At 36.7% G+C, this 27025-nt stretch overlaps 1 protein-coding gene across 4 annotated transcripts; it reads left to right on the top strand.

The window, feature by feature from the left end:
- The first annotated feature begins 320 nt into the window (after positions 1 to 320).
- Positions 321 to 27025, top strand: LOC122838816 (guanine nucleotide-binding protein subunit alpha-11). Of its 4 annotated transcripts, none has more exons than XM_044129792.1 (8): positions 341 to 765; positions 1228 to 1501; positions 16012 to 16196; positions 16883 to 17037; positions 17903 to 18031; positions 21113 to 21242; positions 21957 to 22110; positions 22523 to 27025. In XM_044129792.1, exons 2-8 carry the CDS (start codon positions 1366 to 1368, stop codon positions 22711 to 22713), a joined length of 1080 nt encoding a protein of 359 aa, XP_043985727.1. In that variant the 5' UTR covers positions 341 to 765; positions 1228 to 1365; the 3' UTR covers positions 22714 to 27025. The 4 variants fall into 4 exon arrangements, with proteins under 4 accessions (XP_043985725.1, XP_043985727.1, XP_043985724.1 ...); XM_044129789.1 differs by having other exon boundaries at positions 341 to 874; XM_044129791.1 differs by having other exon boundaries at positions 341 to 878.

Here is a 27025-nt window from a genome sequence, read left to right as displayed (position 1 = left end):
ACCTAGAGATACTCCACATGTGTCTGGTAAAGTCACCCTAAGTGGTCATGTGGTTAAATAAAGACTGCTGTTCATATTGTTCACCTCTTGTCTTACTCCACTGAAGGAAACGTGACAAGCAAACATCTCTGTGGATCGACCTGCTGCGTTTTGACAGAAGATGGGCGTTGCCTGTCAAATCAAACACCGATCTCTTTCCCTGTCACGCCTCCAGAATACTTCCTCTCAAGCAAACTTGGGAAATTTTCTTTTAGGGAGGGTCTTAGCAGTGGGCTCGCACATACTTTGTTTTTATTGGTTGAATCGTTTGTCAGTCAGCTTCATCCCAAGTGACGTCAGCAGCAGCAGTAGCGCCACACCGGGGCTGTGGAGTGGGTGAGGAGGAGCGACCAGAATCACCAGGAAAAATTAAAAGCAGCGACAAAATGCACGGACAATAATTGTCAGTAATCTATTTTTACATCTTGCGGCTATTCCGTCACCGAGATCCCCGAAGAGCTTTTAAGGTTAAGACCATGACGGCTGTCTGTCATTCCAGGCTGTGTGGTTTTTAGGGATGGTTTCCTTGGCTAGCTTACCCAGCTAACAGTTAGCCTCACTGGGTTCCAGTGTGGAAGAGATACTAGCAACAGCTCTGCGCTCATACTCTCATTTGGATTATTCCCGGGCTTGTTGTTCTCTGAGGACCATGAGACAGTGAGCCAAGCTGTCTGGATGGACAGTTTGACGGCGATTAATTGTCACAGCTTGGGCGTTTCTTCCAGGGTAGGTTTTTCTGGGCGGCTAGGCTCGCACTCGGCCAGGCGACCAGGAGAAGGGATTGTACAGATGTGGCCGTGGCAGCCTGTTGTGTCCCACCGTCTCTGGGCCTGAAGTTGGTAGCTTTTTTCATATATACATATGTTTTTCATCAAAGAATATTGCTGAAAGTGTCTATAAAATAATTAACATTTGCGAATGTATTTAGTCGTTCAGCACGCCAGCATCTAGCTAGTTTTGCAGCCTAGCTTCTAAGTTAAAACATCCAAACTAAAATCAGCTCAATTTGGGGAGTGCATCAAATTAAAATATTTTAATTGCACGTCTGGAGCCATCTAATGTGGACATGTTGCACTGCAGATTTTCTGTGAACCTTTCATTGTCCTAGTAGTTTAAATTGATTTATTTTTTTTAACCGAAACAAAGCTGTCAAATATTGAACCTTTAACGGCAATTTTTTTACATTAGCAAAGAAGGCCAGATTCTGCACAAAGCAGCAGGACTGTCACCAACTTGAAAGTGGACTCCTGCACTCTGATATTCTCGGCGGTGGCGTAGACCGGCGCTCCTTGTCAGACGGACTTTTCCCCCCCAGCTCATGCGGTGATGACTTTGGAGCCCATGATGGCTTGTTGCCTGAGCGAGGAGGCGAAGGAGTCCAAGCGGATCAACGCTGAGATCGAGAAGCAACTCCGGCGAGACAAGAGAGACGCACGAAGGGAACTGAAGCTGCTGCTCTTAGGTAGGTCTGCATGATCCCACAAGTGATTCTTTTTATGTTACTTTTTTCAAATTAAGTTGTTGTAAAGTTTGCTCAATTTGACCCCGGTGAACTCAAAGCCAAAACTGTTGGAGGTAATTGTACGGTGCAGGTCGCACATGCAAAACACTGAAACCACAATTGCTCAAGCCACATTACTCAGGCCACCACAGGATTTGTTTGGGATGTGATATGCAAAAATCTAAAATCACACACGGTTCAGAGAGTGGTTCCTGCAGGACAATGAGTGGAAACAAGAACTAAGATCAGAGCAGTAGGCTCAGATACACAGGATCAGACTCGGTGATTACTCTCCTCACAAAGACCCCTAAAAAGTCTGAAAATAGAAAAAAACCTTCATTGTGGCTGCAAAACCTCACACTGAAAAAGATAGAAAAAAATCCAACCTTTTTGGTTTCCCTGCAGCTTTGTAGCGAAAAAAAAAAAGAACACTAACAGTAAGATGGAATCACCAGAGCAACATATGTTGCTAACCATGCCGATTTCTATAAAATATACATAAAATGAGCTATTTTTTAAGTGTTTTGCTTATTTTAAGTTGACTTGGAGTTTCTTGGATATTTTTAATTAAGTAGACAGACGCTTCTCATGGTATTCTTTAAATCCAAATTGGTAAAAAGAAGACTAATTCCATATTTTTCCAAATCTACATATGTTATTCATGACTCTCTGTTTCCCAGAGATATAACTCTGACAACATTTTAGCCTCTCTTTAAGAGCGGAAAGATGGATGAACATTCTGTCTAAGACAGATGTGGCTGCAAAGCAAGGATAACTTGCCTAAATATTTTTGTATCTAAAGTCAGAGTAATATTTAATAATCTGGAACTATGAAAAAAAAAGAATTGACCCGTGTTCTTCTGGCCGTCCCATTGTGAGGGAGGTAAACGTCTCTACAAATCCCTTTTGGAGATCTGCAGCCAAGTGTTGCTACATGAAATCACAAAGCCAAGTTCAAATGTCTTAAAATTATTACCAATTACCAATAATTGTTGAGAGCTCCGTTTATAAGTATTGACAAAAGAAATAAATATTTTATTTATAGTTTTCTTCCACTAACTACTTAATCTTACCTGAGACTGTCTTTATGAGCTGTAATAAAATGCTCTACTAAACAAATTCTTACTATTGTGATGAACCTATAAACAGCAGCAGAATGATAGAGTACGGTAACTCTAATTTGCCTCCTTTGTAAAATATACACAAAACATTTAGACCCTATAATCTTGACAAATGAAAAGTAAAATTTCCAACATATTCCATTCCATGTTTTATTAGCCTACTTTAGCATTACCATAGATTTATGTGTGTGTAAAACAAGAGAGTAAGAGTTGGCTTTTAATTAAGTCTGCTACAAACGAGGCAGCTCTCTCTGGATGTCTGGCCTTGGTATGGCATTCATTCAGGTGGTCTACTTTGGGAAGTGGCTGCTGCCCTAGGAGTTGTCAGATGTCTAAATGAAACTGGAGTAACAAAACCTTTGTGCACTGATGTAATTCTGTTTATATAAGTTGCTGGTTACACTGAAGCAAAGGTTTGGCCCAGGATTCAGGTCTGTTTCTCTGAAAAACTGGCAGAGACTCAGGATCATGTTAAAGGATACCTAACTCTGGATTGTTGTCACAGGTGACTGAATACACACTTCCTGCTTCTAAGGATGTTCGCTTTCATATGAGTCACCAGTCAACACAAGCAAGCATAGCAACTTGTATTGATAAATGTTTCCTTCTTTGACGTCTTTGGTAAGAGTATATATTTGTGCCATAGTGTCATTAAGTTGAACCGTTTACCCAGTTATTAAATGCACTAAGAACCATCAGTGTTTCCAAAATAATAATGCTGAATCTTGATATTTCCTTACAAGTATGTGGATAAGCCAGTTTTAACGTCTTCTAAGTCAAGTTACGTGAAACAGTGCGGCCAGTAATTCATCATTATGGTTAATGCAACGCTACTTTTTTTTTTCCTTCTCCCTGCCACCAAAGGAAAATTAAAGTTGATAGATTTTTCTTTCTATAAGCAATTTGTGCTAAGGGCTTCCAAACTACCTGCATATTTAAACAAAGCTTTTCAAATTGCAAATGTGAAGGCCTATCGCAATATTTAGTCTTCTAGTGTCTTCCAGTTCTAGGGTTAAACGTTCATCAGTATTTAAAGCTTATTTATCTTTGACAATGTGTTCTTGAATTATTATGTCATTACCATGACATTACTTGAAAGTGGTCTCAAAACAATATTATCATTTATCGCGATACAGGGTTTTCCCCAGTGTATTATAAGCCTGGCTGGCCACCAGGCTTTACTTGTACCCCACCAGGCGAAGCATTAGTTATTTATTTCTTTTAAAAATTTTTGCATTTTTTAAAGATTTTATAGTTGGTGTTCAGGTATTAATCTTTCAATAACATAATTATCAAGTGCTGTTTTCAAATTTCCTGTCAACTTTTTAACTCTAAAACACGACAGGACGCTGGATGAATGACTACAAAGGTAGTCATTGATTTTGCAAAGGTGTATTTTGGTGTTGATATAAATTACCAATGATACAGAATGTTCAGGTCAGAGTCCATCACTACACTCAGATTTCGAGCCTGATCTCTAGTTTCTTGCTGTAATAACCAAAGCTTGTGCTGACTTGCATAAAGTTGTGATAGCAATAATGCATTTTAAATAAAATATCCATATTTATGAATTTGTTTAATTTTCACTTGAATACGTTCGGAAGACTTTAACATTTTGAGATGACATACACCTTTCACCAATAAATCACGTTGTAATCAGAAGAAATAGATATTTGTCTAATTCCAGCTTTGTTTTGGCCAGTATGCTTTTGATTGGCAAGATAAAACATTTCCTATTTTGTTCAAACTACATCTTCAAACATTCAATTGAAAAGTGTTTCCTAGTGGAGCTCGCATTTCTGTTGACTAGTTTTTCCTGTTTCTAATAATATACCGGAATGGTGACTTCTTGAGAAAATTATTTGGAAGTCGCAGTACTTTATGCTTTCGGTCACCATAAAATCAAAATTTTTCCCCCTGCTTCTCATAGTGTTAGTGTGTTGTGGTTGTCTCACTTCATTTGGAAGCTATTATGGATGTCTTTTATCCTTTGAGTAGACCTACATGCTCTATGTAGCTTTATCATTACTGGCTTTGTGTGTTGGACCGCCAATAACTACTGTCTTGCATTTAGTTTGACTCTGTTTTGGTTGTTTCAACATTAAAATTAGCATTGAAGCTTTACTCAAACATTTGTACATCTTGAAAGAATTTCATATTTAATATTTCTTGACAGCCATATAAATAAGTAAAACTGAAACTGAATAAAGGCTATGGTTGTGCGAGAATGCATTGACAAAACCTGTTCACCAAACTGTTAAAATATCAATAAATTCTTAAAAATAAATATTATTGAAATATTTTCAGTCCTTCCAGGATTTTGTGATACTTTTTGTTAATTTTAGCAATAAAAATCAATGTGTTTGTGGTAGTAATTGGGAAATAGTCCTGCTTATTTATGACAGTACATGCGACTTTTTATTGCTTGCAAGTAAGAACGTTTTTGACAATTTTTGAGAAGAATCTGCAATAAACGTCTGATTATTAGGTTTGGGAAACACTGCCATACATGACGACTTTCACTTTTTTTAAATGACTGGCAAGAAATCAGTTATTGCACATTTACACAATACTCTCTATTTTTGAAATGTGCTAGTATGGGCTTTTTCAGCAAAACGTATGCCACTCTGACATTGCTCTATTGCGTTTGTTGCTTTGTTCTGAGTTAAACTGGAAGCTCTTTATGTGGCGTTGTGGTTAGAGCTCTCTAGTTCTGGTTTGATGCAGCAGAGTGAGACTCTCATCTGCTACCTGTAAGAAACACTGGTGGTTTTGTTTGAAGTTTTAGGGGAAGGCAATTATTCCGGTTGTTATTCCAGCAACATGCAGTCGTTCCCCTTTGGTGTGGTGAAGAGTGGGGCAGTCGGAAGGGCAGTCTTCTGCTCTGTACTCTATGAAAGAAACCAGTGACTAAACTGTGCACAGATTTCATTACCGTAAGTTGCGACTTCAGTTTTGAGTTTTGGTTCTTTACATCCAAATAAAATGTTGGATCTTCTGTCGGACCAAGTTTAAAAATTAATATCTCTTTTCTGGTGTCCCTATTCCAAGTGTGTCTACCACCCTCATAAATGTGTGCTCAAACTACTTATTTTTTTAATCAAGTGAACACAATTCCATTTTTATTAGACCTATTGTCCCTGTCTCTTTTAATATTTATATACTCAGAAAGAACCAAGCTATGTCACTACCTCTCTGAGCTGCTATTGCTGTCTGAAGAAATTCACTCTGCCCGTTCAGAAACCAACCAATCAGAACCAGGAAGAAGGCATAAGATGATAGCACTAAGACCCTCCTCCTGGTTCTGATTGGTTGTTTCTAGTTGGTACTGGTGAAGAGGAAGAGCAGCTCTTTATGTATTGCTGCTTTAAAGAAGAAAGTCTAGGAAGATATTTTAAGTGTTGTTCATAGTCTCTTTGTAAATTAGAAATCATAAGGTCTAAGCATAACTAAAAACAGTAACACTTTATTTCATGAATGACTGACATGGTTGTCATGTCAGTCATTCATAAGACTGACATAACACTGTCATAAACATGACATAACACCTATCATGAACACAAAGGAGTCTTTATGAATGTTTATGACTGTTGGTAAATAATGACACTTAACAAAAGTTGCTTTAAAAGTTGCTTTAAAAATCCCAACTTTGCATGAGTTTGCAAACAATGTCACTTTAGTGCAAAGTTGACTCTTTTAATGGACTTTCAATGCAACCTTTAGAGCCACTTTGCATTAAAAGTGTCATTATTTACTCAAAAGTCATAGCAATGGCCCATAAAATTCTGATCAATGGGCCATAAAATTCTGATCGATGCGTCTCTGCTAGTGATTCATATCCATTTTCTTTTCATTTATTTCTTTGTTTTAATAGAGGAACAGATTATCTGCTGTCTCTTCTTGGCAGCACAACCCGCCTCTTCCAGTTTCTCTTTACAACTATTCCCTGCAAGGTTAGGTAGACACAGAACATGTGGGTAATGAGAACCCATGCAGCTATATCATGTAACTTGTATTTACACAAAATGCAATGTGACCTAAGAATCTATTTCAAATATGTACTTGGTATCACAAGCACTAACGTTGGTGCAGGATCCGATGTGAGAATATCCTTTGTCATGCTGGAGTTAGTTTTTTATTTGGTCATGACATTTTTCTTTAGAAATATAACTTGAAATTAATTTTCCAAGTTTAAAAACTTTGAAAGATACAATATTTACCCATACTTTATTTAATTCAATTCACAACATCAGGGCTGCAATCAGTCCATACAAATGACAGGCAGAGGCAGGACTGACAATTAAAATATTAAGATTTTGAATTAAGAGGTGCAAAACAAGCATGCAGTTGGTATCACGTTGCCTAAATGGGTTAGCATTATCTGGGTTAATAAGTATTTGTTTTTGGCAACACCCAAAGTTGTCTCATGCGCGGAGCTGCCTACGCCCATTATGGCTTCTCTTAGCAAATCTCACAGTGGAATAAGCAGATAAGCCTCAAGTTGGCCATATTTGTTTGCCTCCATGTTGGCTGATTCCAAGGCAACGGCAAACACGGTTGGCTTTTGTTGAAATAACAAAACTGCAGACAGTTGAGCTGAACAGTCCACACTGAAAAGATAAAAATGACCCAAAAGAAACTCTGGAGAGTTTGTTTGTACAGCAGTATTTTTGGACATCACAGGGATTCCTCCTCATATCTCAGCTCTCCTCAAAGGTATTTAGGCTTGTTGAAGGCAGAGGTAGAGGATACTTTAGTAAGGCCTCACATGCATAATTATTCATTGGTACGACTGATTGTTGCTGTGGCTAAATTTAATCTGTCCTTTCCTAAGTAATTTTCATTTAGTGTCTATTCTATCTGTGTTTTCAAGCCCAGTAAGATGAATGGTGCACTGGTTTCACTACAGCCGACAGTCAAAACCAGTTATTCCAGTATTCACTTCTCGATGCACACCTTTATTATAACCTTTCCAATTGTTTGGTGAAGCTGTCAGTCAGCATGTCACTCAATTTAGTCAGTGGTCTAACAGGAAGGTAAAAGTTTTTGCACCATATTTTGTGAAATTAAAGACGGAATATTTGATTTGCTGGAGCTGCTTAAAATACCAGTGGACCATTGTAAACAAGTTGGGTTGAGGTGAGCCTGACGGTTACCTTCTCTGTTAGCGAGGTAGTTGTAAACCCGCATTGTCTGACTTGTGTAGGCACAAGCCAGCTTTGCGGCTTGAGTGAGTGATGTAGATGATGTGTGGTTTATGCGACCAGTGAGGTCCAGAATTGCAAGACTCGAATCATTTCTGATGAGAAGATCAAACATAAAATAAAAATTTTAAGGATTTGTTCTGCCATTACACTGAACTCATCCACCATTATTGGTTTAAAATAATAGGATGGGAAGGTTTCAGACTGATTTTATGTTCAGTACTGATGCTGATGGACATTGCTTTATTTATCTGTGATTTGTGAATGGCACTGAGGCGGCTTGGAATCGGCTCACCTTTGCAGGTTTATGATAGGTTTTGTAAGAGTGTAAGCCTCACTGCTATGATTTTCTATGTAATGTCATTAGAGGCTTAAATGTCTAAGCGGGATCAGAACTGACTGAAACCACAGAACCTGCCAGCCACACTTATTGAATTATTCAGGAACTCCCCCGAATGCTAATGTTTTCTAGAGTCAAATTTGAGGCTACCTGACACCTACGTTTCAGTTACCCTCAAAATAAACACTTCAGGTTAAATTGGGAAGATGATCTGTTAGACTGTTCTTTTTTTTTTTTTTGTAGCCACATATTTTTTTTTTATCAGATTTGTTTACAAATGTGACACTTTCTATGCCTTAATATCTTGCAGGCTTTCTCTAGATTTGAAGCCTCCAATTTTACCATCTGTTGTTTGTTCATTCGTAATGTGGCAGAATTCAAATTTAAAGCTTGGCCTTTTTCAGTGTTGTCTCACTGAGTCAAGACCGCAGATTGTAATGATATTGATTAAAAAATGGGCTTGATACTCGCGCAACACTTTCAATAGATGGCACTAACTCTTTAATCGTTTTATCCAGTTTATTACAAAAATTGCACAAGCTTACAGAGAATACATAGCATAGATTATCTAAAGAGTAGGATTATACCAAAATTTCAAACTTAATACAGATACTAACAAAAATAGTGCACTGTTTTCAGTACCACAGTATTTTTTTGTCAATTTCATTTAGCAAAACAGATGCTGTGTTAATGTCCTTAATGCAAGCAAATCTCTTTAAATCAGTTCTGCAGTTATTATTTTTTTTATTACTGCTTGTCTTTAGCCACTATGTGATTTCATTTGCCTGTCAATTTGCTTTTGATACAAATAAAATTTTACTACCAGGCATCAAATAAAGAGTCATTCTATGCTGAAATAAATTGTACTTTAAAACAAAAAGGGATCTGGCAAATAAAAATATTTTTAGAATGCAACCAAGGGTTTGGTTAATTCAAACAGAAATCCTGTGCAATTCCCAACTTTCTGGTAATTTTGCATAATATTTTTCTTTATGATCAATTATAGCAGAGTGTCTTGCACTGGTTTGTTTCATTACTTAACTATTTAGTAGTTCACCGGATTATAAACTATTAGAGCAGACTGTTGTGTGGTGTGGAGCTCCGCAACTGGGAAGTGTGTCCTGATTAGAGCACCGTCATCGGACTGTTGGTGTTTGTGAAGGTGATTTTCAAGCAGATAGCGTTAACCTGTGTCATCCAGAAGGTTTACAACTTCACTGCTGCAAATACTGGAGCTTTACTGGCCTTTTTAAGTTGCTTTGACATCGGTGAATTGTTGGCATTAGCAAAGCTAGCATTTCCTTTCTGCCTTAAAGGGAAAGTAGCTCTGAGCAACACTTTGTGTTTGCCTTGTTGGATGAAGAGTGCTGCTCATGCTGTTTGTTTTCTGTCTGTACTTTCCATGTTAGAGTTTAAAACTTCCAGCAGCTGCAGGGATCTAGGGAGGTGCAGAGTGTATGCTGCTGTAAGGAAACTCAGCAATATGAGCAGCTGTTCATGGGTCAGGTTAGTTTGATTTTGGCACAAAGAGTATCTTTAAGCAATAATTTATATTGTGACACCCCTTTCTAAAGAGTCCACAATCCTTTTGAAATCTAACATCAATGTGTTTGTTATTGTTAAGCTATGCCTTGTTAAATAAAGCTACCAATTCCACCAATCAACTGTTTTATTTAGAGTTGCATGCATGCATTTGTCTGGAAGATGAAAACTTGAGTTTCATAGGGAGCTATAAAACAAGACGGGTTGGTGTTTCATTCTTCTCTGTTTGTCACGTCACTGTGTTGGTTGAGCAAACCGAGGTCGACACACCCAGAGTTTCGGCAGATCCATAGCAGTCAGGTCTGTTAAGGACTGCACGGTCCTTTTCTTGTCAGTGCCTGCCTGGTTCATTACTGACACACATGGCCTCTTCAAGAGCATGAGTTATTAAAGAAGAACCCAGAGGTGAAGACCTGAGATTTTGGGTGTACGTCATGACATTAGTGGTTTAATCAGCAATACATTCTGGCTCCAAGACAGATGAGTTGCCTGTGATGGTAAATATGGAGAGTCATGTGAGCACAAAAGTTTATTTAACACTTGAGATCCATAGTTAAGATATGGGTCCAAGCAATAATTTTGAAACTTGAGATCTGAAATTCAACCCTTAATATCAAGTATAATTACCTGTGTTAATAATTTAATGTCTTACTAACTTTTTAGAGTTAGAAGCCATTGAGACCTAGTTTTGGTTTTGAATTTGCGTTTTTTTTCCCCCCTACTGCACATTGTTTAATACTATGATTCATTCTTTTACAATGCTTTGCCTACAAGTTTAGAAAATTAAAATCCATGTGAAAATCAAGTTATTTTTAGTACTTAAAATTATGCAATTTTACTTATACTTATTTTGTTTGCTCATTTTAGCGACAGGAACTTTTCGGTATAACCAGTCAATTTGATCAGATATGGACACATATTAGCTCAACACAATGCCTTTTACTTGAAGTCATTCTGAAACCTTTATACAAATTTGGGAAGTTGACGATTTGACATGTGCAGCCATCATATATGTATCTGTTATCATGGAGTCTTGAAGCAGAGTGGCTATTAATGTGCATGCTTAGCAGATTGCAAACTGACTGTTGGAGCTACTAAATTATGAAAACTTTGAAGATCAGAAAACAAGTTGTGGCCTTGCATGAGTAGTCATCTGTGTTGAACAGCAGCTGGCATTTAAAGCACAGGATAAACTGCGCTGTAGCCTGAAAGGGACTGTCTACTCAGTAGAACAAGTTTATGTAAAAAAAAAATAAAACATTTAAATTTTTTATCACTCATTTCAAAAAGGAAAACTTGTACATAGATTTATCTGACAAGGAGTTAAATATTTCAGGCCTTTAATTCTTGTGATTTTAATGATTGTGGTTTACAAATATTAAAAATATAAAACTCTGTGCCTTTGAAAATTAGAATATTACCAAACACCAACTGTCTTATGTTTTAGCCAACACATTCCTGGGGAAGACTGCTGACTTGACCGACGTCCAGGCGACCACAGAAATATTAATATTGGGGGCACCATTAAATCGACACAGATTTCCTTGATTTTGTGAGATCCTCAATCAGCTGATACTTGCATGAGAAACTGATCTTATTGTGGCACCCCAAATTTATACTCCTCAGCCACCTCCACTTATTTCTCAAGGAAGGAAAAAGGATTTGAAATTTAACCCTATTTTTCTTAAAATCAGTAATGACCTAGTTTTTGTTCACTTTGAAGATGATTGTTCCCACACCTGGACACAAAGCAGTCACCCAGCTCTCTCTGCTTCTTGTCCTCTCTGATACGACTGCAGTCATTTGAGTATTTATGCAGACGACGGGAGTGTATTTTGAACAGGAAGTGAAATGTGTACAGAGTGAAAATAAATGGTGAGAGTACAGTCCTTTGTGGTGCTCCTGTGCTGCTGTCCTTCTTCTCTCTTCTAATCTGTGGTCTATCGTTTCGGTAGTCATTAACCTGTTTTCTGTAGTTTATGACTAATCAAATCAAAAACTTCTGGCAAAATTAGGTTAATGCAATCTTTTAATTTTACCAATATGTTTCTTATGTGAGGAAGGAGTTTTGCTGTGCTGGATTGGCCCAGAGCTAAAGACTATTGTGATACAGATAAAGTATTTGACTGCTGTAATCCCAATAAACATTTCGACATTGATTTTACTTTGAAATGTATTTTTTTCCAAAACTGATGGTACTCAAATATCAGAAACAAAGTTGTTGGTTGAATGAAAAATAATTTTCAATCCAAACCTGTTAGTTGTGTAAATAATTTAGAGTTTTATTACAGTATAAAAATATTATTGTATAAAATAAGCTATTTGATATTTGCAGATAGTCCACTGAGTGAGCCAACAACATGCTACACATGCTTACAGTTTGGTTCAGTATGTTAAAATAAGCCCTCTTATAACAGCAAAAAGGTTCTTTTAGCACTGAGTGGGAGGAAACTAGAGTGGAAATACGAGAGGAAAAAAGACAAAACAAGTGAGAATGGTTGCCAAAAATGTTCATGTGTTATGAAAATTAGGATTCCATTGAAACAAAGAAGTTTGATCTGACATTATCTGATAGATGCTTTAATAGACCGCCCACAATAGACACCTAAAACAATTCTTTTAGGTGTCCTGAGAGAATAGTAATACAAATAAGTGATTTTAAAGAGCTCTATTTGTGTTTGAGAGACTATGACTGCTGTTTTATGTGGTAAATGCTTTATCAGTGCCTAAGAAAGGAGTAATAAATGGATGTTTTTGCCACGTAGACTCCTACATGACTCTTTATAGCTTCTCATCAAAGTTCCTTTGTAGCGAATAAAGTTTTAAATCCTAATCTTAGGAAAAGTTCCCACAAATGGACACTCGGCAATAATTAAGTTTTTCTACATCGAGTCGGGCCTCCAGCTGTGCCATCTGACCCAACTCTGGGCTGTTTAATTATTGCAGTAATTAAAACTCTTTGGACATCACTTCCTGTTTGATGTGCTTGGATAGGCTTCTCAGGAATCATTTACTCAAAGTGCTGTTTGCTTCCTCTTTTTCACCCTTTGTGCCTCCTTTTTGTCCTTCTTGTCTATTTTGCAATTTTTTCTATGTGTTGATGCTGGACTTTAGGAGTTTACTTTGAAAGAGTAATGCTGCTCAAGTTTTTGCTTTAAAGATGAGTTATTATGAATTAGCTGCATGACCTAGTAGATTTCTATTGTGTTGTTTTAAGTCAAAATTATCCCATTTGCCGATAAGACCCTCATAATATTTTACTCTTGCTTTGACTCAACTTGGTTGATTTTTATCTTGCTTCTGTTTGATCCAAATTGATCAGTTCTTAGTAAATGTAGCTGGCTAATATGCAACTGTTTTTGCTGGAGGATATTTTTTAATCTTGACACCAACAACTGTTTTTTGTGAAGATTTATTGGCCTATTAAATTGGCTGCCATAACTGACACACATATTGGCTGTCATAACATAGTCACATTGGGGTAATTTTGCAGCTTATTTTACCATTTTGTGGGTTAGTACTGAAGTTAAAGCTATTTGCATACATCCGAAAGGCATGTCAGCATGATGGGATGGATACTTTTCTGTTGTTCCTCCTAAGTATATCTTGTCTATTCGTCACCAAGCAGTTGTTGCTGTAAGGCGCCAAAGTTGCCTTGGTTTTGCACTTGCAAACAAAATTCCTGTAAAGTAAACTTTGAATCATAATAAAACCACTCTAATAAAGCATCACATTTTTTGATTTTAATAAATTTGGTGGCATGTTTATTTGTGAGAGTGAGGTGCATTCGGGTTATTGGAAAAGCGATGGAGCAACAAAGTCAAAAAAGATGTGGCTCGCATGTATACGCTGAAACATGACACTGCCATTTTGAAAGTTTTTTGCTCTGGGTTTGTAAAAAAAATGTGGTTTCCCAAAACACCGGATCCATGCGGATGTGGATTGGTTAAACGGCAAAAACTTTCTCTGTGTGGGTGGGAGCTTAGTTTTCCCAACTGCCATAAATTTCTTTTGACTGACGGGAACACTGGTTGAGGATGTTTTTTTTGTTAAAAAGAAAAAAGTCAAAGCTGAGGCCGATCAGCTGGTGTTTTCTGCCACATTTTTAGTAGTACAGTGATGGCGTTGCTATGGGAACTAGCATTAACCCTCAGGAGTCGCTCCAATGAGTTTATAGTTGCATGTCCATTACAAAAGCTTCTGCTTGCCATTTCAGGCTGGCAGCAGTTACGTTGAGTTAAACTGATCATACATGCAAAACTCGATTCCACCAGGTAAACACTCTTTAGTTTGTCTATGCAGAGTGTAAAATGAACCGTCCTTCTCTAAATGCTAGATGATAGAGAAATGCTCAAGGTATATTAGCAAACTGCAGATGTATGTGGATGTTTAGTTTTCTTTTGAAGTGACAGTGTTCAATAAATTTATAAGTCTTAGTCAAGAAAGGGTCTTTTTTTCACTCTGTAAACTACACTTTTTGAGCTCTAGTGAATTTAGAAATTAATCTGGGATAATGCATATTTCCCATTTCCCTATGTTTTCTTGTCTGATATTCATTAAGGACAACATGTGTGTATATATATATATATATATATATATATATATATATATATATATATATATATATTGCTCTTGCGTCCTTAAAAACCAGTGGCAATTCCCTCTTCTATTTCTTTGATTGAGCTCTTTAATAAAATAGGAAGTGGGAACTTCAATCTGGAAAGGAAACTCCATACATCAGTTTCTCAGTTAAAGATCCTGTCTGGTTAGAACCGTCGCAGGGCACACAGCACTCCCTCACTGTACACTCCTGTCTTCATGTCCTTGGAAGGCATTTTAACCTTTTCGTCTTGGGACGCCCAGTGCAGCACAGCACACATTCTGTTATCTTATCAGCCGCTGCTGTTTTTCTGCAGAAAACTTGCTCCAACAAGTGTACATTTTTATGAAAAGATGGACTCAATACAATTCACACAATTTCTGAAATACTGACTTTCTAAATAGGAAACTGATAGAAAAATTGACCGCATTCTTTCTAAAACCTTTTCGAAACCTTTTTATATGACCAGTTAATATCTTAGCTACAGCAAATAATTCTGCTTTGATGAAACAGACCCTGTTTGGGATGGACATTTATTGTAATCTTAATTCTTTATGTGTTGTCCAACACATGGACTGATGTACCACTTATTTACTAGGGCTGTGTAATTTTATCGATTCTACGATATTTATTAATATTCTTCAGAAATTATAGATTTTTCATCCGTGATTAAATACTGCTTTGAGTTTTCTGACAAATCCACAGGAATTAAGGAGGCCTGTTGCAATAAATCAATTAATCGCAAGAGAAATTAAAACGACTCCAAAGATTTCCATGTCCAGGATTTATTTATTTTTTTCTGTTTTCCCCTTCTACCAAAAATTGGATTAAAAGATCTTCAGCCTGATGCTTTGGTCTTAACTAGCTCTTTTTTTTTTTTTAAGAACAATTATGTTTACAGAGTTTCATTTATTTTGTAGTTTCTGCTATTAATTTTGGATACTTAAAATATCTTCCAGCTCCAGTGTTAAATGTTTATTAGAAAGTAAAGTTTATTGATCTTTGAGCAATTTTGTGTTTTAACGTGACAGGCCTTTTTTTTTTGTTTGTTTGTTTTGTCTTTTTTTGTATATTAAGTGAATTGGGCGAGTCCCTGTTTTGTTTTTTGTTTTTTTTCATCACCAGAAAGAGATTCACTGCAGTTTGGATCAATGCCCGGCACACTCTAGTGTAGCTTTCTTCAGTCTTACCCATCATCAGCACTGAGGTGTAGGTGGACAGACTAGACCAGTTTGTTGCAAACACAACTATTTATAATCAGAGTTGGCTTTAAAAAAAGTACTTTGGAAATGATTATTAACAACAAGTAACAGATATTAATGTAGAAGAAGTATTACCTTTGATGCCTTTTATACATTTCAAACAAAGGACTTGTCAATAAGTTGTATTTTAAGTAACTATTAAATAGATGGAGTAATTATACATTTTCTTTTTATTTGCATCTTTTAATGGATTTCACTCTACACACTAATTCCTCTGTCTCATGTTTGCAGGAAAAACTAGAACCACATTCTTTTTAAACATTCCCGGTCATAGCCTGGCACTTTTAGCCACCATTACGTTATTTGGTCCATGGTCACTAAAAATGTGTGAAGTCAAATTTGTGGTGTTTTCCAGTAGTTGATTAGCAATGTATATATATATTTTTTTGTCTTGTCTTATAGGGACAGGTGAAAGTGGAAAGAGCACTTTCATCAAACAGATGAGGATAATCCACGGGACAGGCTACTCAGATGAAGACAAAAAGAGCTATACCAAACTGGTCTACCAGAACATCTTCACCTCCATGCAGGCCATGATCCGTGCCACTGAGACCCTCAAGATCCTCTTGGAGATTGATGAGAACAAGGTCAGCTGTACAAATGGGATGCATGCCAATTCTTTATTTTATTTTATTTTTGTGGAATCACAATCAGTAGATCTGTACAAAACTGCACAGATGTGACTTGTGGTCCCTGGTTAACTATCATAATTAGACTTTTTGTGTAAATCTGCTTCATTCAGATTCAAATTGATTTCCTTTCAAGACAGTTTCATAGAGCTGTAAGGGATATATCGTCTTTATAAATCAATCTGCACGGTCAGATCATGTGACGGTTTCCCAATCTCTTAAAAACAGCGAAATAGCCCTTTGCCTTTAAATCTGCTGCTCCATATCTAATGTTAGTGTTTGACAATATTTTCCTACAGTTGCTTACAAATTATTTACAAAACATCTGCCACTTTGTTTGTAATTTTTATGTTTTTATTTTTTGTCCTGAAATGGTCCCACACAGATCAATCAGTTTGCACAACTGATTCTTATCTCAACAATATTTTCAAATTTTAACATAACAAAATCTACTGCAAAGAAAAAGGCCATTGCACCCAAATTGATTTAACTTAAAAATGTACCTTATTCTACGTCAAATGTTGTGATAGCTACTTAACTTAAAAATCTTGACATCTATGAATGCAGGAAATTGTTATGAAAACAGCAAAATGTAAAATCCTATATACCATGATTAGTTGTTGATTTTATTTATTTATTTTCAGAGTAACGCCTTTCTGGTGCGGGAAGTGGATGTGGAAAAGGTGTCGACGTTTGAAGAGCCGTACATCAGTGCGATAAAGATGCTTTGGAGCGATCCCGGGATCAAGGAGGCTTACGATCGTAGGAGAGAGTACCAGCTCTCTGATTCAACCAAATAGTATGTCTGTTTGCTATGTACTGTAATTAATTACACTTTCTTGGACAGTTCTGGAATGAGGGAAAACATTTATGGCAGATGAGAGAAACTACAAATAACATTCATTTGAATCAAATCTAAATTAGCCTCGTTTGGCTCTGTTAAAAAGATCTAAGTTTGGAAAAAAGACTCCCCTAATTCATAGTTGGATTGCAATATCTATACAAGTGAAATAATCATCTAAGGGATTCTTATGTGTCCGTTCTGAATGACAGCAGTTCTTGTTTAGGTCAACTGGAATCGACCTGTAATGTTGACATGGATTAGTTTGTCCACATCTGCGCTTCTGTCATGTGTTCCCTGCATTCTCGCAGTTACCTTGAGGGATTAGGACGAATAGCGGCACCAGAGTATGTGCCCAGCCAGCAGGATGTGCTGCGGGTTCGAGTGCCCACCACTGGTATCCATGAATACCCATTTGACCTGGAGAATATTCTATTCAGGTACTAGTTCAGAGTGCTGCCAATAAAGGCCGACGAACTGTAAAACAGCTGGTGAGCCAATGGGAAACTTTACCGCCTTCTCAGTCTACCCTCCGCTGCAGGGACAGGCTCGACACTAACAAATTCCCAATAGTGGCTCCGAAAGACTGTCTGTAAAAATTAGCAGGCAAGATCAATTAATTGGTTGGTCTTTGGGAGCTGCCATCAAAGATAAAGCTGTATTTCTAAGGAAGTGGAACTCTAACTCCTTATCCTCTTGAGAATGGTTCTCTGTCAGTATATCTGAACTCACATTTAAGGTGTTTAATCTGCTGTGATGCTTTGCTCTTTTTTTTTTTTCTTTCTCTCTCTTGTTTTTATTTCCACTTTGTTTCTTTCTTTAGCTATCTAAGTGATCTGGGTCGTATCTCCGAAGCGTCCTATCTACCAACCCAACAGGACGTTCTTAGGGTTCGAGTCCCAACCACTGGGATTATAGAATATCCTTTCGACTTGCAAAGCATCATTTTCAGGTAGAAGACAATGTTCACTGCTTTATCCAATCCTGGGTCTGTACCTTATTTCTGCTTCAATCCTCATTAAGCTGCTTTGAAACATTTCTAAATGTTTCAAAGTATTTAATTGTTTCTAAGCATTTAAACAAATGTTGGGATTTATTTGGTTTAAATCCCAAAGTCTAATTAAATATCTCTTCCAGTTGGTAATTACATTTCCAGTTAGTTCATAATAATTGAAAATTAATTATCCACTATTGACTCCATTATTGATTTATAATTTGAGATTGTGTGAAATGGGGTTCTGTCAAGTGATTATTAGCAGGAACTGCTTACAGTTGATGTGGTGTAGATAGAAACCACAGCTAACTTTGATAATCATATTTGAAGAAGGCTTATGGCTAAATAGGAACAATATTTTACACTGACGATCCAACTTAAAAAACAAACAAAATAACTAAACAGATGTACAAATCTACAATAATCTAAAAATAAAATTAATTTAACATTAAAATTTCATCACATTAATAACAGAAAACTACAGTGTCTCCACGGCTATGAATAATATTGTGTAGACTAGACAGTGAAGATTTAATAAGAACTTTAACCAATGTAACTTTTGGTAAAATTGGTATAACATTTTAAATTTTTTTAAGGCACAATGATACACTTCTTCTAAACCAACTATTGTAGATGAGATACCTACGACTAACAACTACCTCACTTTGAAAGAAAGGTCTGATTTAAAAAAAAAAAATAAAAATCCTTTCTGGTTTATTTAGCAACACTTTTCTTAAATAAGGTAGTTACAAATGCAGCATTTCTACTGATTCGGTTGTTATGTTGCTGGGCTTTTTCAGAGCCGCTGCAATACTGACTGCTACAGGAAATCCTTCCTGCCCACTGCCATCAGGGTCTTTATCAACTTTTTGAAGAACCTTGAATTAATGAGTTACAGCATTATTTATTCTCCCTTTGAGATTAATAAAAAAATGTTTTATTAATATTAATTAAATTTACAGTTTGGTTCATCTGATGACTTATTTTTGGACATTGTAATTTCATTGTCTAAGAGCTTCTTCTTGGTGGAATGCTGAATTCTGATGCCGACCTTTGAAGGTTTGTGTCTAATTAATGCATTGAAGATGAGGAATGTCAGAGAAGGCAGAATAATAGTTGGGAAGCAGGAGGCCTGACCAGAATAGAGCCAAAATCTGGACTGTTTGTTTTGTGCATCCTAATCACTTGGCTGTCTTGTTTGTGCCGAATATTAAATAATAAAGAAAAACTGAATAACCAAACTTTTATTGCTAAATTGATCAAATAATCAAGTCTACACAGAAAAATAAGTGAATTTCTCAATGATAAGAAAGTTTAGGGCGCATCATAGGAGCTAATATGGTTCACAATTTTTCTGTTTTTGTTTTTTTGGGTGTAGCCTCCTTTTTTTTATTTTTAAAGGAGGAAGGGAAGAAGAGCGATTGCAAATCGATAGGAAGCAATCGTGTCAGACCCCTCCCACGTTCGGCATGGCTAGAAATAACTCTGGTCGCAATAAGGCTGCGTTCAAGAGGTTTCCAGCAACCTCGCTGCAGCTTAGCTGATAGGCTCTGCTCGACTGTGCTGCCGTTGGCGGTGAATCACTGAATACTCTCGATGACATCAGTTTTGAGCTGTAGGCTTTGAGGGTTTAGATTGATGTGGGTTTTAATGGGAGAAAGGGGTTGATTCAGATTTAATTTTAGTGATTTATTAGTGATGTGTTGTCACATTCATGCTGTTAATTACATGGCTGGTTTGATGCATGATGAGGTGTTCTTTAGCTGATGCATAGCTAGAAGAATAACACTCCTTGTGGGTCTAAACTGGCTCTACTTGCAATAGACTGACATGGTTACAATTGTTTTGACAAGAATCTCATTAGGATGGCTTCCTTCATTCTTTATTAGCGTTAAACGTAACAGACCATGTGGTTTGGCTAACATCTGGGAGCTTATGGAGCTAAGTAGGTCACTTGTCATTTCTAGAGGCCGGAACGGAGATTTTCTATGAAGGGGTTTTATTTTTGGGCTGACTTTTGGAGGAACGTAATTTTATCTATGCTGTTCCTTTTCCTGGCAACTATAAAAAGTTCACCTTTTATAGTTTGATGGTGCAAACGGAGAGTTTTAGCTTAGTACCATGTTATAACAGGGGAGTTATTATATAAAATTTACATATTTCTTTTAGCCTGATATCAAATTTTTTTAAAGTTATGTTTTTTATAGATGGAATATTTATCATGAAGGTAATATAGTAACTTGTGCTATTAAATGACACTATGTACATGGGAACCGCATAATAATCCCCTTTAAATCATTTGATTTTATTTAAAACCAGTAGTTCACGTTTGAAGTCCTTTCACTTGGTTTCATTTTAAAAGACACATCAAAGCAATATCTAAAACAAATGGGTACTACAAAGTAACCCGAGTCGAGGAGTGCTGCATTATAATCAAAATTTAAACATGTTTTAAAATCTATAATGTTGCTTTCTGCATGAGCTTTCCGTTGCTTGTATACATTTTTTTTTACATCTGTGTCGCTAGTTTTTCTTAATCAAAGGGAGGATTTGCTCTGTCGACACTACTTTATTTCAGAAATTCTGGTCATTACTTTTGTTTATCTTCATTGTTAAAATAGGCTGTTGGGTTTTCAGGTTTTCCCATATGATACTGGGTTTTGAAATCTGGGATTTGTAGTGGTGTTCTCATAATGTGGTCACCTGTCTACTAATGAGTAAAAAAATTAATCTTAACTCAGTTTTCTTCCTAAAATCCAACCCCTATATTCTGATTTAACCCTGATTATTTACTAAATGGTTTCATTGGGTGCTCTCTTATAACACTTTAAAATTTTTCCTATCACCTCTGAGCATTATTATATTAAATTGTTCAATAAGAGACACGTGCATTCTGCATTTCAAATGTTTCAATCTACTAAAACTAAATATTATCTACCATTTGACTATCTGAGCCTTATTAATAACATCGAGACATAGAATTGATTGTAATTCTGTGTCATCTGTTTCCATTTGATCTACCCCATCCTGTTCTAACAGGATGGTGGATGTTGGGGGTCAGAGGTCAGAGAGGAGAAAGTGGATCCATTGCTTTGAGAACGTCACCTCTATCATGTTTCTGGTGGCGCTCAGCGAGTACGACCAGGTTCTGGTGGAGTCCGACAATGAGGTAAAACATTAACACTCCTTTTTTTCACAGCTGCTCTGGATTTTTAGATTTTTTTTTTCTTGCAGTAAAAGTTTTAAATTAAATCATATTCATATATTTCATAAGACAATCACAAAATTGTGCCATTTAAATAAAATAAAATAAAATTCAACTCTGTCTAATTTAATCTAATGTTTATTGGAGATCTTCCTTTGAAAACCTGAGGGGTTTGTTAGAAAACATTTATAAAAAAAAATGGCATCATGAAGACCAAGAAACACATTAGGAAAGTCAGACCGAGAGTTGAAAGGATGTTTATTCCAGGGTATGTTTCAAAACGATACGACATTCTTGTAAGATCCATTAGGGATTCTAGGGCGATTCAGGTGCTTAAAAAGACCGCAAATAAATTGCGAATACTTCCTTTTTTAATCAGATTTTTTAAAATATTTTTATCAGCATAAATATCACAAAATATTGTGATAAGATTCTAAATCTAGAGTTTGGATGTAGCTTGATCTAGAGATTAAGCTACATCTAGGGCAGTCTTGGAAGAGGAGCTGTTGAAAATGCATGAATAATTACCATCAGATTTTCTCAACTTTTTTTAGTAGCCTTTGCGAGGTTAAATATAACTGCTTATATTTACCTTATCCAAGAAGATGTACAGATGTTTAATTCATATAAGTTGGCACAAATGACAGTAGATGAATTTGTAACTCTGTTTCCTGATAGAACCGTATGGAGGAGAGCAAAGCCCTGTTCAGGACCATCATCACATATCCCTGGTTCCAGAACTCCTCTGTAATTCTGTTCCTCAACAAGAAAGACCTGCTGGAGGAGAAGATCATGTTCTCTCACCTGGTCGACTATTTTCCAGAGTTTGATGGTAATCTGATTACTTTACATTTCACTTTTTTCACATTAGCACAGATTTAGTGTTGCTAAAAAAAATGTTCAAGTGACGTTCTCTTTCTCACCTTTGAACTGTTGGTGTATCTTATATTTAGTTTTTTTGTTGTTGTTTTGAGTGACCCCTTGTGGTTGTTATGTGCGCTACAACACAAAATAAATTTTTAAACGTACATTCTTTCACAGACTCACTGCTGTAAATTATTGCTATATACACATTTATCTAGACTTTTTACTTTTGTTCCCTATTGCTCTTAAAGCTTTCAAATTTATTCCCATGTTGATTATTTTGCCAAAAATGGACAAAAAGACAAAATTATCTGGTGTCTATGAAAATAAAGAAAACATTCATATTGAGCGTAATCATGAGATGGTTGTTGTTTTCTCAGGTCCTCAGCGGGATGCCCAGGCAGGTCGGGAGTTCATCCTGAAGATGTTTGTGGACTTGAACCCCGACAGTGACAAGATAATCTACTCTCACTTCACGTGTGCCACCGACACAGAGAACATCCGCTTCGTCTTCGCAGCTGTCAAAGACACCATCTTGCAGCTCAATCTGAAAGAGTACAACTTGGTGTGAATGCAGGATCCACGAGCAAGGCGCCAGCCTCTGAAGACACACTTGGTGCAGGAATTACCGTCCAGAGACGTACACCTGCATGAAACACACTGCAGCACAAAGAGACGAGCAATGCTTCATTCTTTACCAGACCACCACTTATCCCTTTTTGCTCCTTCTCATCGTGCGGCTGTTTGGTTTGTTGACAATTTAAAGATATGATTTTTCTGTTTTGTGGTTTTTACTAACTGCTGGTCTTGCACAGTCACAAATGAAACGCATTTAAATAGAACACTTTTGTCCTCTTTTTGGATGCCTCCGGCACACCTCTTGGCTCTCTGTTTGGCTCACTTTTTTTCTACACTACATGATCATTTGTTTTTTTACTGTTGGAGGTAGGCAGGAGTGGAAGGGGGCATCTCTGGCTAGAACAAGCCTTTGTGGACTAAGGGCTCTCTCATGCATGCTACACACTACAACATGGGTTTGTGACACCAGGCTGCAGATTACTGGACTCTGCTTATATGCGAAGGATGACTAATTTTGCAATGGTGCAACTAGGCAATGCTGAGGTGCAGTCAGGTACTTAGTTCCCTGGAACTCCAATTGTTTTGGTTTTTTTTTCTTTTCTTTTTAATCACCCTGATTTCCACCAGAGCAGATAAGGTCTATTGAATGTAAATAAGGTTTTGATGCCGCCCATGCAGAGTGAGGGCTGTTACAAAGATGACTAAATGTTCTCTCTTCACTTTAAATATATTCAGAAATGTTAACTTCTTGAGCTTATTCTTTCTGCTATTATTTGTCTGTTCATTCTATTGAAGATGACTACTCACAGGAGTACATAAGAAAAAGTCGCAATTTGTTTAACTCTCAATTCTGCAAATGGTCAGTGAAAAGACTAGTGGTATTTATTACTGTTTGAGTTTTCACATTGCCAACTTCAAACTAGGTGGGGTCGATCATTTTTAAAAAAAATATTATTTTGTCACTAGAATAATATCCATTCTTTAAATGTTGCATATTGAGAAAAGAGATTAAGGATCTGATGTTAAAATCAAGTGGGTCAGATTCCCATGTTTCTCAGTGGCATTTTTTTTAAATGTCAAAGTTTGAGTTGGTCATGTAATTGAAATTATGTTTTCTTTTTTTCCATTTTAAATGCAATTGATTATTCCAGACTACCATGGTAAGATGTCGGGGAACTACAGCTTTTAGGTTGCTGATTTAAACTTCCTGAACATTCATGGGGCTTTCTTTTTTTTTCTCCCAAAATAAACACACAGTGATCAAATAGGGTATTTTTTTTATTATTTATCACAGCTCTGTTGACTCAGTATTCCAAACCTTATTTCAGATCATTTTTTTTCCAGCTTTGTTAATGGAAAAAGTTTTATACTGCTGTAAAATATCCAAACTATTTTATGGACAAGTGTTCTATCTTTCTGACGATGCGTCATGTTTAGTTTTTGCGGGTCGGTTTTGACGTAATTGCTGATTGGGGAAAATAGTGTTTTCATGTCAGGTTTGTGCTTTATGCAAATCAAAACAGACAAAAAAAAGAGAAAACTTTATGGTTAAATATTTGCTGTTTTAAAGATTCTTGCAGATTTTTGGGAAAATTTATAAGGATATGCGTTGGCTATTGGTACAAATCCCATATCGTGTGTTTTTCCGGGTAGCTGTTGAAATACTTCTCTAAGATTTGTGATTGCTATTTTTGTCTTCACAATGTAATTCAGGTGAGTTTTCATAACTTTTTCTTCACAAGGGCTACTCCTAGCAGATCTGATTGAGCTCAAATGACAATAGAGGACAAAAAGAGCTAAAGGTGCAATTGATGACCGGGGTGGGTTGGGGTTTTGGCCAGCTAAACTGAGTTCAGGGAGGAGGAATGGTGATGCTCCTGTAGGATGTCTGGCCACAGTCCACTTGTTTAGTTTTTGATTTTAAATGAAAAGGAAAGAGGAGTTTCCTCAAGGTCCATTTGGTGTCCTGCCTGTCGGACTGTACTGTCCAGTAATTCTGATGGGATTCCGCAAAGGTCTTTTTGACCTTCATTGTTTTCCATAACGTGCATTTGCCTTTACATCTGCAGTATTTTCATGTTTGATTTTTAACTTTGACCCCTTGTTGGAAGGGCTGGGATAATTTGATCCTCACCCTGTTTAGAAACACAAAGAACTGGGAGGGTCTTATGAAAGAACAGTTAAGATTTTCTCAGCTATTATTGAGAAGTTGGAATCTTGATGAAGTGACGTTGACTGTGCTTTACTTTTTTTTGTTTTTTTTCGTTTATTCAACCAATTTACATTGTGAAACACTCAAGGGACGAACATTTTGGCTAATTTTCTAGATTTCTGCAGAGTTTTGAAGAGAGGTCGATTTAATCATTTTACAAGTTTGGAAAACGGTTAAATAAAAAAAAAAAAGACTGTAGAATAAAGCTAATGCTCATTTCAAGGCTTTCTTATTCTGTGACATCAAAAGGAAAACTGCTCTAAATATCTGACAAATTAAGGGCTGTTCAATGTCAGATTTAAAGTCTACATAGCACATTTTTAAAATAACTAAGATTAGTAACTGTGCCTCTAGAGTCAAGTTTAAACAACTTACAGTAAATGCTGCGCACTTGAGATGTCTGGAATGTCATCAAAGCTGCTGGAAAATTGTAGGAATTTCAGAGTAGTTTGGAAATTTTTCATGAAAAACCCTGAGTGCCACATCCCTCCCTCTCGCTTTTTTAAAAAGATTGTTTCAGAGCTAAAAGTATTTCTTTGGCTCTAGATATTTCCATGCATGATGCTTAAAAAAAAAGCTAATTAACCAAGTTCATAGAGTTTCTTTCAAAGTCGCAAGTTAATTTGGTGAATGACTAACATAAGCACATAGCAGGCTTTTGCATTGCTTGGAAGAACCAGTATCTGTCACTCTAGAAGATAATGGTTTTGGAGTTTGTAAAGTCCATGACATTCAGGAAGTATGCTGTTCTCCCAAATTTCAGCTTACCACCTTTAAACAATGCGTGTGGCCTGTCCTCCATTTGATCAGTTGTCGTCTCGCAAACTTGGTGGGACTCTGTAAAGATTAAATTGTAGACTGTCAGATTTCCAACTAGACTCCAAAAGGGCCAGCAGTGAAAGTAACGTGGCTATGACACAGTTATCAGAGCAGCTGGGTCACTCCTTTTGAATCCTTTCGCACAGATTGCTACTTTGCTTTGTTCTACATGTGTGAAACATTTTCAGAAGTCGTTCAGTAGACAATCCAGTACAAAGACGGTGCCAAAAACGGACATCAAAAATCCTTTTGAATCTGACCCAACACATTGGTACATTTTATTGATGCATTTCTTAAGATTACCTTTTTCCCCCAGAAGAAGCCTCAGTATTAGTCTATTTATTGAAGTGCTTACCAAGTAAAGGTACTGAACAGGTCCAATATTGGTCAAAGCAGTGAATAAAGAGGAGGATGATTCTGCTGAGTGTTTACATTCACTTTTTTCCCACCCTCCTTTTTTTTTTTTTATTTGATTGGACTGTGGACTGTCGTGCCACATTGACGCTACAACACTGCAGTGGGCTTGCATTTGTTAACGTAGATGTCCATTCAAGCATTGTTGGTACTTTGCGGTGTGTGTGTGTGTATACACAATTGTTTAAGCTTGAGCTCTGTCCTGGTCGGAGGATTGGACGTACGGTGATTATTATTAAAAGCTATCTTTGCTTCTTCTTCAGTTTTCTTTCATAAGGTTTACACACCTTAACACGTGGACCACTTTAAATGACTTTTTCTTTGTTGTTAAATCAACAGTTAAGTGTGTGTAATGGTGTACAAATTGAAAGTAATGCTTTTTTTTTTCTTAAGTATACCAAATGTAAATTCTGTACAATGTGTGCCAATCCCCTTTCTTTGTAAAGCCAGACTCTTAACAAGTGCCGATGTTGTGAAAAATCAGAGGGCCTGTATAGTTCCACGGCCCACTTTTTAAAGCAAACACTAAGTATATGATTAATTAACAAGAAAAAAAAATACACTATTATATATTTAAGATTAATAATGAACTGCTGTTTTTAAGATAAGTGTCAATTGATTTGCATGTGTTGTCAGGTTGGGGGAGGATTGGGTGGGTGACGAACTGTTCTTGCGTCACCCTTAAGAGAGGGTGGAAATGGTTATTAATTTACAGTATTTTAGCCATATTTCTCTTTTTGTATGTTTCATTTCAACCATTGTTGCCTGAACCTCATTCCAACATGAAAAATGATGATTTTTACATAGCCTTCTCCTTTTAAATGTTTTTGATTGGAATAAACCATGTTCTTATACTCTC

The sequence above is a fragment of the Gambusia affinis genome, linkage group LG10, assembly GCF_019740435.1.
Source record: "Gambusia affinis linkage group LG10, SWU_Gaff_1.0, whole genome shotgun sequence".
In the NCBI taxonomy this organism is placed as follows: Eukaryota; Metazoa; Chordata; class Actinopteri; order Cyprinodontiformes; family Poeciliidae; genus Gambusia; species Gambusia affinis.
This window is presented reverse-complemented; position numbering and strand designations above follow the sequence as displayed.